The 19,974-nt window shown below is 40.6% G+C and overlaps 1 protein-coding gene across 2 annotated transcripts in view; it reads left to right on the top strand.

Annotated features, from left to right (window-relative positions):
- Positions 1-15,342: 15,342 nt before the first annotated feature.
- The window catches only part of hspa12a (heat shock protein 12A), a 57,179-nt gene continuing 52,547 nt past the window's right edge, over positions 15,343-19,974 (top strand). For both annotated transcript variants that reach the window (XM_028603983.1, XM_028603982.1), the window contains exon 1: positions 15,343-15,609. In XM_028603983.1, coding sequence (XP_028459784.1) covers positions 15,366-15,609 — 244 coding nt within the window. In that variant the 5' untranslated portion in view covers positions 15,343-15,365. The remainder of the gene's footprint in view (positions 15,610-19,974) is intronic.

Raw genomic sequence — 19,974 nt, 5'->3', positions numbered from 1 at the left:
CCTTGATAAGCACGCTTCATAAATATAGGCCTAAACATGTCGGCTCGTCTGGACACACGTACAAAAAGACATTAATGACATCAATGATGACAGAAAATGTTTTATGTTTCTTATTCCATCATCATATGCTTTAAACATGCTTCAACGAGCAATCTTGTGTTTACATCTGCATTACCATTACTGTATAGGTCAGGTCAGGTCACGCTCTCACAGTACTGCCGCCGCCGCCACTCGCTACCGCCCCTTTGTTACCTGGATCTTCTGTCTGTTGGCTAAATCCAGCGCATGTTCACCTTCAGAAGCTCAGAAACTCTTTTCACACAGAAAATACAACATTTAAAACAACTATATTCCCATGAGTCCTAGGTGGTGCAGGCCTTACCTACCAGAGCAGGGAGAGCCGGCCTGGAGCCACAGTTTGAGTCCAAGCCTTAAAGCAACATATTCAAAGAAGGTAAACCCCATTCAGAGCTGTCAAAAGGGACACATTCTAAGACGCTAAAACCTAAAAAGGTGCAGCTTTCAGCCAATGAAGCTGAGCCCCAGCCTCCTCCTGGACACTCTCCTCTCACATCTGAGGCTATAATAGGACCATCATGCCATTCTTTTCGTTGTTTTTTTTCCTCCAGAGGACGGTAGGCTACAACAGCAGGGTGCCTACAGGCTGCCGCAGCTGCCAAGAGCATGTTTCACGTGTGATGGCCAGTTTGGTCTAATTGACACAAATGGCATATGAAATTGGGCTGTATGAAAAGTGTTGATAGCTAATTTGGGACAGGAAGAAGAACTCTGAATGCCTTTCTTCTTAAAGTGCTGTTGTCCATTGTGGGGGTCCTTTGGGAGTCCTTCAGGGGGTTCTCGAGGTCCACAGAGGGGCTTCGTTGGATCCCCCAGCTTGAACTTTTGCACATCCTTCTACAGTTTTGTACATCCTGCACTAACTATACAGCCTCGTTTTTCCTTCTTAATGTTAAATAGTTCTATGTATGTATGTGTTATTTTTTTCTGTGTTTATTGTTTGTTTATTTTATATTATTGTTTTTATGTATGCACCACCAACCAAAGCAAGTTCCTAGTAAGTGCTACTTACCTGCCAATAAATCAATTTCTGATTCTGATTCTGAAAATAAAGAATAGATTACATGACACTGTTCTAATTTTTTCCCAAGAAGTTTGAACAGGGAATGTAAGTTTTAGCTTCCTAAAAAGAGAGAACCTAAGCCAAAATTCTAATTTTAAAGATAAAAACGCCCAAATAACGTAAAATAATCACAGCTGTGCACAATCCCATGTAAAGGAATATGTAACAAAACAGTTGGCTCATTGGCTTATTATTTATGTATACAGGGACTGTACTGCTGGTCACCTGTTGCTGTGTGTTCATTCACACAGGCCATTCAAGGCTCATAGATACCTCGTCCCACTGCAGTGAATGGAACGGTGTCTGTTTATGTCAACATGCACGGCTCATTCAAATGAATTCCCGTTCCAATTGTCAGGCCGCTGACGTTAAACAGCTTGCGCGGGGTCTCCACAGGTCACATGAATAAAAGTAGCCTCGGCCTAATTAGACCATCTTTTTTCCTCCAGTCTAAAAAAAGCAGGGGGCGCATCCAGCTCTCCGCATGGTCGCCACCTCTAATTGCGTCTAATTAAAATGCCCTAGTCATGTTTTCAAACTTGGCCAGGTGTGGTTTGAATGGGCGCATTGGTTGGCTTTAAGTTTGGTTTCAGACTGGTATCTGGAGAAGAATCGCTGTGATGGTGATACACAGAGCTCAGGGATGGTTAGCAACTACTGTTTATTACTGCAGCGTGTGTGTGTGTGTGTGTGATGTACTTGTGAATAAAAAGGAGAATAAAACAAGACTAAGTTTTATCTTTACTCAAATGTTTGCTTATGATTTGGATGATATAAAAGATGTTCTCCTTGCCATCCTCACCGGTCTGATGCCACTCACTGTTGTGTGCACTTTGACCTTACATACCGTTTATTTCCTGTGAAAACCATGATCATCCAAAATGCCAGCTTGTCAACAGCCCTGTTGTTAACTTTGTGACAATGTATTTTTCCGATAATCCAAATGGTTTTTAAAATGCATCAAAAAAAAAAGAAAAATGAACCATCAGTACCACCTAAATGAATGAGTTGTGTATCTGTCATTTTTTGAACATGGGTCAGTATTTTTGTATGTTGGTTAGTCAAAAAACTGCACCTTTGCTTTGCTTTGATTTGTTTCGATATGCTTGAGCTGCAACAAAATCCCCCTAACTGAGGACATACATGTAATTGTCAGTCTAAATCTATAACACACATCTGGGTGACACTGCTTAGCGATATGAGGATGCTAAATTGTTGAGTCATACAGATTCATGTCAAGCCTAAAATTATGACAGAATTCTATAGAATTCAATTTAAAAACAGCCTGCTTACTGTTAATCAGCAGTAGTTTACTGGTGAAGCTGCTGCCAGTATATTACTGTAGAGTTACAGTGGGGTGATCATCTTTTGTTGTTTTGACATCAGAAGAAAAGAAGAAGCTTACGTTACGTTAGTGCAGTGTCTCGGCCTCTCTTTCCCAGCATGCTTAGGAGGAATTGACTTAGTGTGGGGTTTAAAAAACTTTTTTTATTTTGTCTTTGCCAAGTGCAGCTGTAGTGTACAGATATCACAGACTCACTGCAGCCTGTCTTTGGACATACAGTGGCACATTTGAATTCATATTCTTGTAAACAACAAACTGTTTGTGTCAGATGAAATATTCCATATAGTCTGTTATGACCTCATTTAGAAAATATTGTTACATTACTTTAATAAAAGATATGCCATTGTTTCTGGATATAACGGCAAAACGGGGCGTAACATAAAGTTATTAAAATGAAATGTCAGGAAAAATGTCAGACTACATACACGTAGTGACCAACATTCATCTTCTCAAAAGGCCACAGATTTTGTGGTATTTAATATTATAATATTTAAATACAGTTCATACTATCCATTTTAAATTAGTTATTGTATGCAGTCCCCACAATTACAAATATTCTGTTTCAAAGAAGCTAAAACTATCAGGGCTGAACACTTACCAGTAGTCTATATCAACAATGCAAATATGAAGATTGCAGTTGCGCATAGATTCTTATTTTTGACTATTTCAGTTTAATTAGTAGTCTAAACAGCCCAATAGGCAATTCATTCAGCCTTTCAGGATGTCTTTGTCCAAACCGTAATGTAACACCTCCATGATGGAAGCCTGCAGGTCTGCAGTCTGCTCCAGTTTCTACACTTGTACTACCCTCTAGTGAAGCATACGGAGTACTGCCGATTCAGTTCAAATCACATACCATACACACCATGGGCATCAAACTCAACTTCACTGAGGGCCACAAATGAGAATCACATCAAGGGCCACACATGTAGAGTTTACTGACATGCATACATCGAAAAACTAAAATATCTTTGACTGTATTACCGCATGTCTCTTTGTTGACTTTTTTGTTGCCTTTTCTGACTTTTTTGTGGCTTTCTCAGACGTTTTTGTCACTTTTTAACAAATGTGTCGCTTTTTGCAAAAAAAATGTTTTGCTTTTTTGTCGCCGTTTTAAACTTTTGTCGCCTTTTGTGGCATTTCGGTCAACATCCAGCCCTACATAAGTCAGCAAAAAGTTCCATAGCCATCATAGAATTAACCCTCACGTTGTCTTTGGGTCAAATATGACCAGTTTTTCCAAAACAAATTATATCAGAAATATGGGATGTTGAAATAAGTGCCGAAAATGTCAAAACAAAGTGACAAAAAGTTCAAAAAAAGTGACAAAATGTTGAAAAATGAACATTTTTGAAAAAAAGATAAAAAAAACAATCATAAAAACTTCAAAAACACCAGAAGAAAATGTCAAAAAAGTTTGAAATAAGCGACAAATCGTCAGAAAAAGCAACAAAAACAACAGAAAAAGTGATAAAAATGTTGAACCCCCTCCCACAAAAAACCACAAAAGTGTTTTTTTCATAGTCAAGGGATAAGCAAATCAAGCAAAACCATGATGAGAACCTGTTCACAGACTGGATCTAAACCGCTCTGGTTCTCAAAGTCGGTAAATCGGCCAAATTCTGCTCTGAGTTAACGTAATTGGAGTTTGAAAACAGTTAGAGTCAATTTAGAAATCTGGTTTTAAACCTGCAAACTTCTACTTGTAACTGCTTGAAGAGTACATGATTGTAATTTCTTTTGCATTGTTATTATCCTAATTTATTTATCAAATCATTTTTCCAATTCAGAAAGTTTTCTTTTCTTTTTATCTTTCTTATGATGGTGTCGCTTCTTTTCGCTGTTGTTTAGTTTTTGTGTCAGAAGTAAAGGTTGAATGAATGAACGAGTGAACATCCCTACAACTTCTAAACTGATCTTCATGTGTACAAACTGGTAGAGGGGTTCTTTAAATCATACACTACACGGCCATGACAAGCTTGATAGGTGTTAAAAATCTGTTCCACTTCTATTGGCCAATTTAGTCTTAAATCAGCTTTCAAACAGAGGAAGGTGTGGCTAGTCCAGGTCTGGCATTTCTTTAAACCAATCACGATCGTCTTGGGCGGTGTTAAGCTCCGGACGGAGCCACGGTAGCCACAGGAAGGAACATGTTTTGGTGGAACATGTGTACATTCAAAAGTAGTTTTAGTCGTGCAACAGAAAACTCCGATTGGACAGATAGTCTAGCTAGCTGTCTGGATTTACCCTGCAGAGATCTGAGGAGCAGTTAACCATAGTCCTCTCAAATCCACCGGAGGTTAGAACGCCAACACAAAGAAAGCAGAAGGTGATGGACATCTGGCACCTGAGCAGTGAAGTGGAACATCGTGGCTATAGCCCTCTTAGTACATCCATGATATAGGTTAAGAGTATAGTGACATCTGCAGCTGACATACTAATGATGTACTCTACCTTCTCCTGGCAGCAACGTATACGCAAACCGCTCTTGATACTTATTTAAATAATAAGATACTTGTTTAATATGTAAACACAGAAAATATCTGAAAACCTTTGTGTGCATCTGTGTGCACATTGTCCCAAATTAATACATTTTAAATGAAGAATTTGTATAATATATCAAACATCTGAATCAAGTACATGGAACACCATCACAAAATGACTGAGTATAAAAATGAAAGACACATGCTCATATTCAAACATCTGAATCACCAAAACTACACAGAGCACAATCAAATTATCAGTGAACTCACTACAATTGAAAAAAATGAAGCTCCGGCTGCAATTTTAATCATTCAAGTTTACCCAAATCCCCCCCAAAAAAGGAAGAAAAACTATGTATACTGTATATAAAGTAAAATGTAGCAAACACCTTCAGAACGGTGGAACAGTTCTCGGTACATTGACCAGAGGCAGCAGTATGGAAGGCAGCCAGCCTGATACTGGCTATCTGTTGGATCATTCCTCTTGCACTATTGTACATATTGTGAGTTTAGAATTATAAGGTTCTATCTCCGTTTAGGGTAGTTCTGAGATATTGAGCATCAAAGTTTTTACATCCCAGCTATTTTGTGAGATGGGACCTTTTTATTTTATTAATAACTAACTAAGAAAATATTTTTTTACAAAAATAACACCACACAGGCATTAATAAACACCTAAGGGATCAGATTATGTCAAAAACTCAATTTCGGCCAAAAGTGGAGATAGAACCTTATAATTCTAAGCTCACGATATTGTATAATCGCTGTACATATTGTATAAGTCCTCTAATACTTACAGTGTGCACCACTGTACATACTGTATAGTTATTTATTCTGTATTACCATAGCCATAGTCATAAACTTTACATAGGTTGTACATACCTGTAGTAATAGACACTCATATAGACACATATCTATATATTTATATAGCATTTCATACCTTGCACTCTGTATATACTGTAGCATGTTATTTAATCCCTCTGGTTAGACGCTAACCACATTTCGTTGCTATGTACTCGTGACATGTGCAATGACAATAAAGTGGAATCTAATCTAATCTAACCCTAATTAAGTAAACCACGCTTATCATAAAAAAATTTTAATAAGTCTATCCCCCCTTGTCATTTTTGTTGCTATGGGTATAGGGTCAAGTGCCACAATTGAAATAATAAAAATACAGTAGTAGTCCAACCAGTAATCACTTATATATACACAATTTGGCATATATAAACAAAATCTACAACTACCAGTCAAACACCTTAAGACCTCAGCTAATGTTAGCAATGAATTACAGTTAAGCAAAGAAACGCGATTATTTATATAAAATCTAAAACAAAAAAGGTTCCAGGCCTACCACTAGATGGGGTAGGATGCTGATCCACTGCAAACGCTCTTCTTCTTTTCAGCTGTAACTCAGTCCGAAACCGTTTGGTTTTTTCAACTGAGTAACAAGAAAATCAGCCAGAGGGCATCTTCTTCCTTCGCCAGTTTCATTATACTGTTGTTCATGGTTTACTGTCAGTGGTGGTTACCATGGCAACTTAAAAGAAAAGCCTGAATACGATGCTTCTATGCAGGGCATGACAGCTAACTATATGTAACTTTTATATGTTTCTGAAACTGTGTAGTTTGAGTGGGGTGATTTGTGCCAGGGGGGAGGTAGATCCACCCCTTGTTTCTGGAAAACCATAGAAGAAATTAGTCATGTGACCACATAATTTTGAAAAGCCATCCATTTTACTCATCTTCCAAAGAAGAGAGACACAGCATTGAGAAGTAAGCACATTTTAGCTCAAAATAGACAAGTTTGAAAACATTTAACACGTTTTAGTGCTTTAGCAGGCTACACAATGAGTCTATAGAGTTAGCATGATGTTAGCTCTTAACTGCTGGATCATGCTAGTTTTTCAAACTTGTGGGTCTGGGGTGATTTGTGCCAAAGGGCCTGGGTTAAATTGTGCCAGTGATGAAGGAGTCATCCCTAGAGGTGATGTGCTCAAGAAACTACCCACACCCCAAAAACTTGGTGGTACAGCCAGAAGGGAACAGACGTTTAGATTCCCCTGCAGCATTGACAAGTGGGATGTTAAGTAGTAGGCCAGATCCAGACCACCTAGACCTACATACTCAAAGGGGATAACCTGGAGAAGTGAGGAGATGGGCATGCCTCATCAGTGTTTGACTTAGGCCTACCTGCCATTTGTTTAATTTAGCTAACCCTAGGGTCTGGCTTTCAACAATTACAAATTGGCCCTCAGGTATGTTATATGTCTATTTCATTCATAAAATAACTTTACAATGTGCGATGTGGTTGTAGTCAGTACCCTACATGAAATTACGCCCCCCTTCCATTTAGCGCCTGGTTTAGTCCGTGATTGTGTCAGCCTATTTTCTTTTCTTATTTTCCCCCTGTACCTGTGTAAACCATCCTTGGGTCTCATGAAATGCGCTATATTGATCTAAGTTATTATTACGTTGGTTGCTACAACAATCTCTTAATGCTTTGGCTCGTGTACAGTGACAGTGATACCGGTTTATCTCACAGACATCCAGAGTAGGTTGACTTACCGTATGCAACACTTGAAATGCAACGATGCTCCTGGAACTTATTCTCTTATTGTAAATGAATGATTTCCTGTCTGAGCAAAACATTCATCATGACTACATCACCTTCCCTGAACGCTTACTCAGTAATGTACAGTGGGAAATACAGCACCGTAAAGAAAAGAGCTTTATGACAGCAGGTGTGGTAAAAACACTACCACTTTAGTCCAAAGGGGTCGCTGGAATCAACATAAACTGAAAGTTACAATAGACACTTTAAAGGTCCCATGGCATGAACATTTCACTTTATGAGGTTTTTTAACATTAATATGAGTTCCCCCAGCCTGCCTATGGTCCCCCAGTGGATATAAATGGTGATAGGTATAAACCGAGCCCTGGGTATCCTGCTCTGCCTTTGAGAAAATGAAAGCTCAGATGGACCGTTTTGGAATCTGCTTGTTATGAGGTCATAACAAGCAAGGTTACCTCCCCTTTCTCTGCTTTGCCGCCCAGAGAATTTGGCCCACCCATGAGGGAGAGACATCATGGCTTTCAAACGAGCAAAGTGGCAGTTGGTCAAGGCCACACCCCCACCCTCCACCTTGCCCCTCCCACTCTCCTCCTCAATAGCTTCAGACACAGAAATGGCACATCCTAAGGAAAACTCATTGTGGGACTGGCTCTAGTGGCTGTAATTCTGCACCAAAGCTGAATTTCAGGAAAGAGACTTCAGATACAGTATTAGGGGACCACTAAGGTCTATATAAAAGAGACTTCAGATATTGTATTAGTGGACCACGGTCTATATAAAAGAGACTTCAGATACAGTATTAGTGGACCACTAAGGTCTGTATAAAAGAGACTTCAGATACAGTATTAGGGGACCACTAAGGTCTATATAAAAGAGACTTCAGATACAGTATAAGGGGACCACTAAGGTCTATATAAAAGAGACTTCAGATACAGTATTAGGGGACCACTAAGGCCTATATAAAAGAGACTTCAGATACAGTATTAGGGGACCACTAAGGTCTATATAAAAGAGACTTCAGATACAGTATTAGGGGACCACTAAGGTCTATATAAAAGCATCCAAAGAGCACCATGTCATGGGACCTTTAAAGTTACTATGTGTAACTTTTTAATGCTTCTGAAACTGAGTAATTTTCCATCTAATGATCATAGATGATCTGTAACAGCAAACTGTGTCACCCATTTGTATACTATTTTGCTATTGTGCTTTCTAACATGATGTCATTTTGCTAAACGTGCACCATTAGCCTTTACAACAGAGCCGCTTCACTACACTCGTTAGATCTTGTTTCATTACACAGTTCTGTTGATTTTGGTTTGTCGCTGTGTGCTCGTGGTGGACTGCGTCGTGACGTAGGTCCCCTTCAAGGCCAGGCTGATGTTGGAAGTCCCTCTAGTTGACAGAACGTGTAACAACAACCACATGCTGATAATGGCATTGACAATGCATAAGCCTGAGTGGTGTAGTACATATTAATAACATGTTGCATTTGAGCATTAAATATTCAAATATTATTCCAATATTAAAAAAACAACAAATGAAATTTGAATGGTAGTATAGAGGAAGATTAGCAGCTCTATAGGGAACCACCTCAACCACTTCCTTTAATCGGTATGGGTGTAACCTCTGCTTTTTTCTTTCTAAAATCCACAATAAGCTCCTTAGTGTTATCTACATTATGAATCAGCTGGGCTTCCTTACGCCATCTGAAAAATGTGCCCACTTCCTCTTGGTTATCTGAGTTGTCGCCGTTAGAAATGTAGCCAACTAGGGCAGACTCGTCAGAGAATTGTCTAAGTGGCTTGATGCATTGCTATGCCTGTAGTCAGAAGTGAGAGATGAAGATAAAACTGTACCGCCACATACTGAGGTCTACATGTGACCTAGGCCTAAGCCAAGACCCATACAACTGTGGAACTATTTAGGTTAAAATTAAGGAGTTTGTTGGTTAAAATATGTGGCTGTATTGTATGAAAAGTGCTAGACAATCTAAACACCATTATTCTGACAGATGCACCGGTTAACTCCAGATGGCTGTAGATCCTTTGTAACAGGAAAAGGAGGGCATCATCCACTGTTACCCCTTTCCTGTATGCAAAGTAAAGCGGGTCCTGGAAGGCACAGACCAGCATACTCAGATTCACCAGGACAAACCTTCCAAAACATTTCACAATATGTGAAGTGAGAGCAATAGGCCTACGGTCTTGACATGCCCCTGATGTCTTCCACATAGCTGGAATCTTGTACTGGGACAAAGACGCAGTTAACTTGGCTCTTCATTTAATCGTCCAGCACTTAGATTCCTCAAGAACCTACTCCAGGATCCTGTTTGTGGACTGCAGTCTTTTCTCCCTGTACACCAAAAGCTGCACCTCCGATCACCAGTCCAAACTTCTGAAGTCCGCGGATGACACCACCCTCATTGGACCCTGGTGGGGATGAGTGCGCCTACAGGTGGAAGATTGACCACATGGTGACATGCTGCAGTCAGAACAACTTGGAGCTAAACGCTCTGATGATAGTGGAGATGGTTGTTAACTTCCTGCGTCAGCTGAAGAAGTTCAAGCTGTCAAAGACTATGATGGTGCACTTGCATCCTCACATCCTCCATCACCATCTGGTACGTTGCTGCCTCTGCTAAGGACAAGGGCTGACTGCAGCGTATCATCTGCTCTGCTGCGAAGGCAAAGAGCTGAAGGCTGCAATCTGCCGTCTCTCCAGGACCTGAAGGCTACACCTCCAGAACCTTGAGGTGGGTAGGGCAGATTTTAGCTGATCCCTCTCACACTCTCTTTTGGCAGAAGGCTGAGGTTCATCAGGACCAAAACCTCACGCCTCAAAAACTGACTGTAGTGGGCATCATCAACAAGACATAGGACCCACTTGACACAGACTCTTAACCCCTGTATCATTATAAAAAAAAGTATGGCTACGTTCAGACTGCGTGCAAATCTGATATGTTTCCTTAAATCGGATCTTTAGTTGAAGTTGTAGTCCGTAAGATTTGAGTTAGGTTGTTTCTAGCGGCAGCTTTGGCGTTAAAATGTAATTGACCTCGTCTCCCTTTCGAAAATGAACAGTGTCGACGTGAGTAGATTGGAAGGTCTCACCAGCGCGATGCAGAATGATACTCCCGTCCACACTGATAGTAGTTTAGTCTAAGATGAGCTAAGAGCTAATACAGCCATGAAGACGAGAGCTGTGTGGGGACAGGCGCACCCGTGGAGAGGATAGAGCTGGAAGCTATCTGGTTCAAGCTGGTTAACATCTAAACCAACCTGAGTATTAGAATGTGCAGGGAAGAAAAACTCAGAGGCCATACAAAATGTACGCCCTTTATAAGGGGGTTGTTGGTGGTGCTGCCTTCTCCCGAAGGTAGCCTGCCCGAGGTGGGAGTAACGTTAGGTGAGCAGATCCGAGATGGCAAGTGACGGTGGCAGGGCTATCCCCAGAGCTCTCTGCGGGGTAGGGGAGCAGCCAAACTGCTAACAGGGCGCTGACTGCTGCTGCGTGCGGAGATGAGATCCCAGCTGCTCTGACCCTACAGTCACATTAGCTACAAGAGACAGCGACACAGCGACAGGCTGCCATTCATTTTCAATGGGAGTTTAGGCTGCCATTTGAATTTAGGGCAGGAAAGTCGCCCCAGACACTCAGATTGGATTACTTGACAAAGCAGCAAATACAATCACTTTCATCAGTTGGTCATATGCTCAATCACCATTGTTTTGATAGATTGGTACTTGTAGACAATTAACTGTCTACATGAACAACTTTAAGACAGACTGTTGGCACTGTTATGTGCATGTGATCAGATCGGAATTGTGTGTCCAGACATCAGCAACCTATCTGCTTGGGTTGCTGTGGTAACACCAAAGACGTCAGAGTAGCTTCGCTGGCTTTTTAACGTGGAAGCATGAGAAATAGACCATCATTTCACCCTCCAAACAATCACGCTGTCAAGTCACGGTGCAGAACCCTCCTCATTGGTCTGCTAGTACTGTAGCAGAATTGATTCTGCTCAGCACTTCTGTCACTTTGGATTTGACATCCTTGTTGTGTGTTTTGTTGAGTTGTCTCTTTAGCAAAATGCTCAGAGTGCCATTGACAATGTGGAAGTAAATAAAAACAGTCTTGGTTCACGCTGGTTTGGACTACAGAGCATCTGTTTTTATTTTTTTACGTGCATAAATATATGCACAATTCATAGCCCTCAGTTACACGAGTGACCCAAAAGACACTTTGAAATCCAATTTGAGATGCATTTGTCGAAATCAGATTAGAATTGCATTTCAAAGATTTGCATTTCATTTTCTCATTCATATAAATACAATCTGGATATGCCAAAAAGCTGATTTGGGATGGCAGTCTGAACAAAGCCTTTGATGGTTTTACATGGAATAATAATGTCAACTAAGAAGTTTACATACTCTGTAATATGGCCACATTATCAACCCCAGTGTTATTGTTCTCTCCATAAAATACAGACCAGTTCGTGCATTCAAAACAACCCTTAACTCCTGGCGTGCCTCCTCAGATATCACACTTTAGTGGAGAGGGATGTGTATTTGGTAGTCAACAGCAGCAGGTTATTGTTTGAGCTTCCAATGGGTGGAAGAGCAATGGAAGAGTAACTGTTTTTGACATTAGCATAAAACAAGTGAATAGTTCTGTTACTCCACATTGGGCAAACTGCCTAAAAGAAGGCAATGAAGGGAAGAGGGTGCAGTGGTTAAAATCACAATTGACGATCATAAGAGCATCCGTGAGTGACTTTGAAGGTTGTGAGCAACTCTGGCTATTGTGTCTTTGACTAATTTGGCATTAGCATACGGTGTGACATATGCCACCATAATCTCACTTTGCCAGACCTTCCTCCACATCGCTGTGGAGGAAGGTCTGGCTAGTCCACATAGCATTCCTGGATGGGAGAAGAACGTGCTCTGGTTTATTGACATTTCTTTAAACCAATCACAATGGTCATGGGCAGCGCTAAGCACTGGACAGAGCCACGGTGCCTCTGCTAAATAGTCTCAGGAAGGAACTTGTTTTGGTGGAACATGTGTACGTTCAAAAGTAGTTTTAGTCGTGCAACAGAAAACTCAGAGATCGATTAATTAATTAATTAATTATCTCTACTGAGGCAACACACATATAGGCACAATTTACTCTTCCCTCCTCTATTGCATCTTTTGTTGGGGAAGTGACTTCTTTAAATGTGCATGTGGCACTTATTCACCTCAATGATTAATTAATTTTAATTAATTAATAAACCCTCTGGACTGTAATATTTCAGATGTGTTTCAGCAAGATTTCTGCTCATGTTTACAACTTTGTTCACTTTGAGTCATGATATTTTGAGAAAAAATAAAGTTATAATAGGCTATTACAAGAAAAAATCACAATATTTCAGGAAATAATCCACCTGCCACATAGTCTGCTGTGTGTTATGTGATTGCTCTGCTGATACACTAGATCTGACAGACACAGAGCCCCCTTTGAGAAGTTTAGGGAAGCGGCTGTACGTTGCTCTAAATCGGAGGTGGAAAACCGAAAGTTCGGCAGAAATAAAAGTATGTCATTTTTTTAAATATAAAAACATTTATTTACTGAACTGTTTTCAGGAAACATAGGACGAGATGTAATACATCCTTTAAGTGCAAGCGCGTACTAAAAGAATGTCCTTGACCTTGGCAGTGTATTTGACAATAAAGCTTTCAGGTGAGCATCCCCCTTGGGTGATCCGAGGGACACATCATCAGTAGTACACCTCAGGCCTCATTGGATGTTTCGGCCATTATCGCTGTTGGAGACTTTTTCTGGCCTTTCCGTTCTTGTATACCAAAACGTTCTTCTCCATACTGGTGGATAATGTCCCCCATTCTCTCCAACTTCTTTTCCACTGTGCCATTTAGTTGCTCTAGGGTCAAGGACAAATCATTGTTGATTGCCTCCCACTGTTCCTTGTCGGCAGCAGCTGGCCATTTCACACGTGTTCTGTGCCCGACCAGCCTTCTCTCGATCGCGGGTCTGGAAAGTTGGGTGGGATTCTCTAATGTTACCGTCTCTGTGCTCGAAGGTACTTCCTCCATGACAGTGGTACTGACGCACTGCAAACTATGCTGGTTTATATATTTGTTTACATTTATTTATATATTTACTGCCTATTTTTTCAGGATTTATTTCACAGCCATATTTATTTATTTAATATTGGCTTAAATTATGTACCATACAGCAGAACACGAAGCTGCTGAAAACCAGTTTGAACTGAGTCATGCCAGTTTAAATGTAGAACATGTAAACTCTGTAATCTTTTACTGTATAATGATATAAATTCAATTAAATGAAAAAATTCAGCAGCTATCTGGAAGGTCGGCAGCTGTGTGCTTTGCCCAGTTGCTAATCCATCCTCGATTGTAGTCGTGTAATCCTTCCATGACATCCATGTAATTCAACCAAATTAGCACCAGCCATCATTCAAGTAGGTTGTACAATAGATGAATAGATGATGATTCTCTGTTTCACTCCAACATCAGGTGTGAACCTTCCCTTCCCTCCATTGGACAGTCACACCCCTTTGGTCTGTCATTGGTCTTAGAATATGACTTGCAAAAGTAAAAGCTGTTCTGGGAGCACTGAAAAAAAGTCATTTGAGGTCTTACCCAATATAACAGATATAATCGACAGCAAGCCTCTCTTTCAATTGGCTGATCAAAAGGATACCTACCAGCCACAAAAATAAATAAAAAAGCTATTAAAAAGATGAATTCTAGCAATAAATAAATACAATGCCAATTAAAAAATGGCCAAACAAATATCCCACTTGGGAAACCCAAATGGGACTCAAACCCTTGGTGTATCACTGGGTGATTGATACACTTGGCCCAGTAGGTTCCTGCTGAATCCATATCCATATTTTACATGTTCTCTTTATGAAAGCCATAGACTGTATTATACAACCAGGTTTCATCTCCCTGTCCTGCATTTAGCTAACATGGTTTAGTTCATTAACTTTAATTTATTTACTCTTTCCCCTTTCCCCTTACTCATAAGAAACACACTAGGGGCCCATACAGTCAGTCTGCATGGGCTTGGCATGTGGCCCAAAATATGTGAATGATGTTAATGAGGACATTTTTTTATTTTATTTAAATTTTATTTAAAGTATTATCTAATCTAATGAGGACATTTTTTTATTGTATTTAACCTATATTTATACAGGTAATTGTATTGAGACACAGCGGTCTCATTCTCAAGAGAGACCTGTTTGGGACAGTTGCATACAGACAAACTGATTAAAACAGAATTAACCAGATGACCAAATAGTATATACTTACAATAATAATATTATATGAAAGGATTTGGCCTCTATGGTGTGATTTTATCTTAATATCCAGTTTCAAAATACTCGTCTGTCTATGTATTCAGTGGTGTAGTCTACATCGCAGTATACCCACTAAGAAATCTCCAGAATTTCCATATACCCACTTAAAAATTCCCAATGACATGCAACAACATACTTTCCATTATATATTTGATATATTTTGAATTATCATGAATTTTCTTCTTCACATAGGCTAAATAAAGGTATTTCCACCGTAAATTGGTGCATAAAAGAATATCCAAATACACGAAATGAAGTCGTTGATGCAGACACCCCCAGACTCGGGGATATTCCTGGACAGGACAGCCGTGAATGTGGTGGGAGGGGCGGACAGAGCTGCAACAGCGGCAGTCTGGGGTCCAACATCCTCTCTGCGAAGTCTCACTGCGCCCCCCCCCCCCACTTCAAAAGCCCCCAGAACCCAAATCTACTCCATGTGCTTTTTTTTTGTAACGGCCTTTCACATAGACCAAAAGCGGCGAGGCGAAGTGGAACCGGACGGTCCATCGAATGAGCAGCGCGGAGGCTGGTTCGGTTCAAGTTTTTTCTCCTTCGCCCCGGTACAGGAAAGCAGGAAAATTGCTTGGTGTAGCTGTATCGGTGAGAAGGCTCGGGAGGAGGTCAAACTGCGGGAAATGATGACTGAAAAAGAAACGGCGACAGAGAAGATAATAACAGGTAAATACGCAATTATATTGGCAAATAAGCTAATGTACGGTCCAAACAGTTTTTGGTTTGTTTTGTAGTTTTTCTAACATTGGTCATTATCGTTAACGTAGGGAGCAGTTTGTGCTTCGGTGTGGTCGTCTGTCTGTGGCGGGAGGGATTTCTGTTGTTGGTAAAGGTTATTAAGACAGAAAATGGATGAATTCAAAAAGTCTTTTATGACACCTCCCCGCCGTATGAGTGATGAAGCACGGACTTGGCTTCCCAAGGGCAGCCGCAGTGTAGCGTACAGGAGCCCGCCTACTGGCCGGCACAGGGCTGCACTCTCCTGGAAAACATGGCGATATTACACGGTTATTATTCCGCCGCCGTGTGTTTTCCGACTGCGAGGTCGAGTTCGGTGTTTCAGGGTGTTCCCAGTTTGCTGGAGAACAGATGCCGCTCAGTTCGGTTCTTCATAACGGTGCAGAGTTTGGTCACATGACCCGTCCCACCGGAGTTGTGACTCAATGCAGCAAAATAGTCTGCAGCAGCATGTCCTCAGGTAACGCAGTGTTCACCCCCCGCCCGCCCAGACTCGGCTGTGTTTGGGACCATGCTGGGTCTGGACCGGTCTGCACACAGTGCACTGAGTTGCGTTAAAAATCAGTGTCATACATGGTTTTACAAATCAGACATGTTTAGTCTGCTCGATGGATAGATGGAAGATACGTTTGCCCCGATATCACTTTCTTCATTCTTGAGGCGAACTTCATTGGAATATCTCTCATTATTTGCCTGAAAGCACAAACGTTTAGTAATTCATAATCATTATGTAAGATCCATTGCAAATACTCATATCGTGAGATTCGGCAGGCACTCAATGCACCAAGCAGAGTTTGGTAACAATATTTTTAAATGATAGTTTTCTCCCATAGACTGTAAAAACATGATGTCACATCCACTACCGCCCTGATAACAGTGAGCAGTGTGCGCCATTCTCACAAAGTAGGAAGTTTAAAGTGCTGCAGGGGATTCACTTAGTATCCTACATATACTGATAGTTTCAGTTTTTAGTAATTAGTATAACATCATTTGTCTGTTTGAGGTTTAAGGAACAAGCTTTCAATTAGGAAAAAAGTAAATGGAGTAAGGTTGGTTTGAAGAGCTTTCCTCTGAAGACACATTTGAGGACTAACCTTTCGGGTGGGGGGTGGGGGGGCTTGGCAACGCTCCAGTGTTATGTAATGGAACAGAATGAGTGCCATGGAGAATGCACCCTGATGGTGTCCTGCAGGGATCTGAGCTAAATACCAGACTTTTGTGTAACTTGAACTCTAAAAATGGTTGCTGCTGTTGAATGGTAAACGTTAATTGCGGGTTAATAAAGTCATACTGGAAAGATGGCAGATAGGCTACCAGCTCTGTATTCTGTTGACAGTAGGGCTGGGGATCATTCAAAAAGAAAAGGTGACTTCGATACCGGTTATTTTTCAGCTGCTACTACGTGAGTAGTGCATAACGTAGCAGAGTTTTTCCTGTGTGTCTCTACGACTTGTAACCTTAGACAGCCAATCACAGACATTATTAGATCTTGGTAGAACCATGCTGCGTGCTGATTGGAGATAGGTATTGAATGACGAGGCATTTCTCGTTACTTAACACTAAGGAGGCAATTCGGTCTGTGCCTCAAAAGTATTGAATTGGGTACCCAGCCCTATTTGTCAGCCACAAGGACACACCTGGTTACCTAGATGTTATTATCACTGAGTTGTGAAGGCAGGGCTTTATACATGGTGTAAGACAGTGGTTGCCAACCTGGGGTCCGGGCACCCCTCAGGAGGGCGGCAAAGATCACATGGGGGGCGCAAGTCTTTATCTGGTTTGAGGTTGAGGTAAAAAAAAAATTTGTATGTTAAACAAATTATGATAATACACTAGAATATATAATGTATACAAAAGTCTGTATGAAAACTATATATTTTTGTTCTCGCTTAAAATTGTAGGCGGGCTACTTAGTAGGCCAAACCTCCAGGATCTCTTAACCTGGGACCCTTGCTGTCTTCAGGTCAGCTGCTGGCTGCTATCATCCTCGTCTTTCCTGCCGCCACGGCATCACTATTTTATGAAGGAAACATGGTGGAGAAACGTCAAAGTGCTGATAACTCCTCTGTATCAAAAAAGAAAGTAAGGCTCTATCTCGAGAATTACCTCAACTTCGGTTTCGGTGGGGGGGGGCTCAGTTTTTGACATGAGTAGGGGGGGTGCCAAGGAAAAAGGTTGGGAACCACTGGTGTAAGAGATTATCACACTGCAGGTGCCATGTGTATGTGTGTGTTTAGGTGTGATAAAATAAATTGCTTGTAGCACCCTATATAGTCTGAAGATAATTGGATGTTGCTTAGTGACTTTTTAAAACTAGTCTAAACTATAGATGATGTTTTTTCCCAAAATGTTGTGTGGTTTGGTCCTGCATCTGTCTGTTCTTCACTCCTCTTTTTTTTAGAATGCAAACCTAGTTTGTATAACGATAAAGAGAAAAGCCAAGGTAGTTTACACCTTCTTAAGAGTTGAGACTCTTGCATGATGCAAATTCTTTGAGTGATTGGGATTATTCCCATGTGGCATGAATGCAGCATCACTCTGCCGAACTCCCACTGTAGCCAGACTCCCTGCAGTGACACCCAGCTGCATTGACTTGCATATAAATGACAACACTCGCAGCCAGATGTCACATATGCCATTGGGTGTGACACTTAGCTTGACTGATCACATTAGGCTTAAGAAATCTAAAGACAGTATGGCTAAGTATCCGTGTCTAATATCATTTACTTTGTTAGTGGTAGTGTTTGTCTTGTATTTTCACAGCAGCACTTGGAGGATAAAAGAGGCCCTGTGTTTATGATTCGTTCATATTGATATGCTGGCTTAACTTTCTGTAGGCCAGTTCAGACTGAAGATAAGACAGGTAGTCTGTGTTTTTAGATGCCAAACATTCTAAAGATAAGATAAGAAGCCTTTATTGTCATTATTACTGTAATGAATACAGCGAAATTGCGATTGCCCCTCCCAGCAAAAGAAAAAAGAAGCTATATTGCACACATCCTGTGTTGTGTGCTACATGCACACAACATAAAAATCAACAACATCCATTCAACAGCCAACATTCATCATATAATACATATCAGAATTAGAATCAGAAAGGAATTTATTGCCACAGTAGTTACTCTTCGTGGAATTAGCCTTGGTGATTGGTGCATACTAGGGCTGCACGATATGAGAAAAATATGCGATTTATTGTAACGTTGAATATCGCGATAACGATATTATTTGCGATAAATAAACAACAGATATTGAAGTGTTCTCATTTTCTGCCGCTTTCAGTATTCTGCTAAAATACAATTGCTTGTTGAATTTAACATTTGCTTTTTTTCAAATGTAAGGAAATCACCTTCAGCATTCTTTTATTGAACATTGAATTGAGTATAAAAGGCACCACTGAAAAAAAGAACGAGTGAATGAATCAATTTAAAGTGCAGTTTTCTACTGCTAAAAAAATCACGATTCACGAGTCTTTCACGATATGTCGCAGCCTTTTCGCAATATTTGTATTGCGCCAATTGATATTGCGATGACGATTAAGCCCTGGTGCATACATACACAAACAAACATATTAAACATTAATAAGAATAAACAAGAAACAGAAACAAATATATACATATAATAGCTGTTTAAATATATTGCACAGATCAGTAAAATTAATTGTAAAAAACACTTTAAAAGGTTTAAATACCAGTGTGTTGTGTCTACTTGTCCACTGGACCAGATGTCTGTAGTCTGTAGGTGACAGTAGATCAGAGTTCAGCTACTTTCAGAGCTCGCTGGCAGTGCTGTCCATACTCATTGGTCAATCAATGTGTAGTCTATATCCATGACATTCCACTTCTGTGATTGCTCTGGTGCCATTTCGGCCGGATGTGCGTCCCCTTCCTCTGTCTCTATCTTGGTGTTCTAACCTCTGGTGGATTTGTGAGGACTATGGTTAACTGCTCCTCAGATCTCTGCAGGGTAAATCCAGACAGCTAGCTAGACTATCTGTCCAATCTGAGTTTTCTGTTGCACGACTAAAACTACTTTTGAACGTACACATGTTCCACCAAAACAAGTTCCTCAATCAAGGCCATTTTGTATAGGCCCACACAGTCCTGAGTCAGGTCTCCTGTAGGTGTATAGAGGCTTTAACTGTTTTATATCTCCTCCTTTACTGAGCTCATTTATTTTGTAAAAGAAAAGGACTGGTCTTAGTGCAGTGGGTGACTTGAACTCAACCCATTCTGCAGTGGTCTCTTGATGATTTCAGCTGAATAAAATGTTGCAGGACGTGCAGTGTCATGTAGA

This window comes from Perca flavescens, chromosome 17 (genome assembly GCF_004354835.1).
Source record: "Perca flavescens isolate YP-PL-M2 chromosome 17, PFLA_1.0, whole genome shotgun sequence".
Classification (NCBI taxonomy): domain Eukaryota; kingdom Metazoa; phylum Chordata; class Actinopteri; order Perciformes; family Percidae; genus Perca; species Perca flavescens.
Note: the sequence above shows the minus strand (reverse complement) of the source record. Positions and strands in the feature narration are given on the sequence as shown.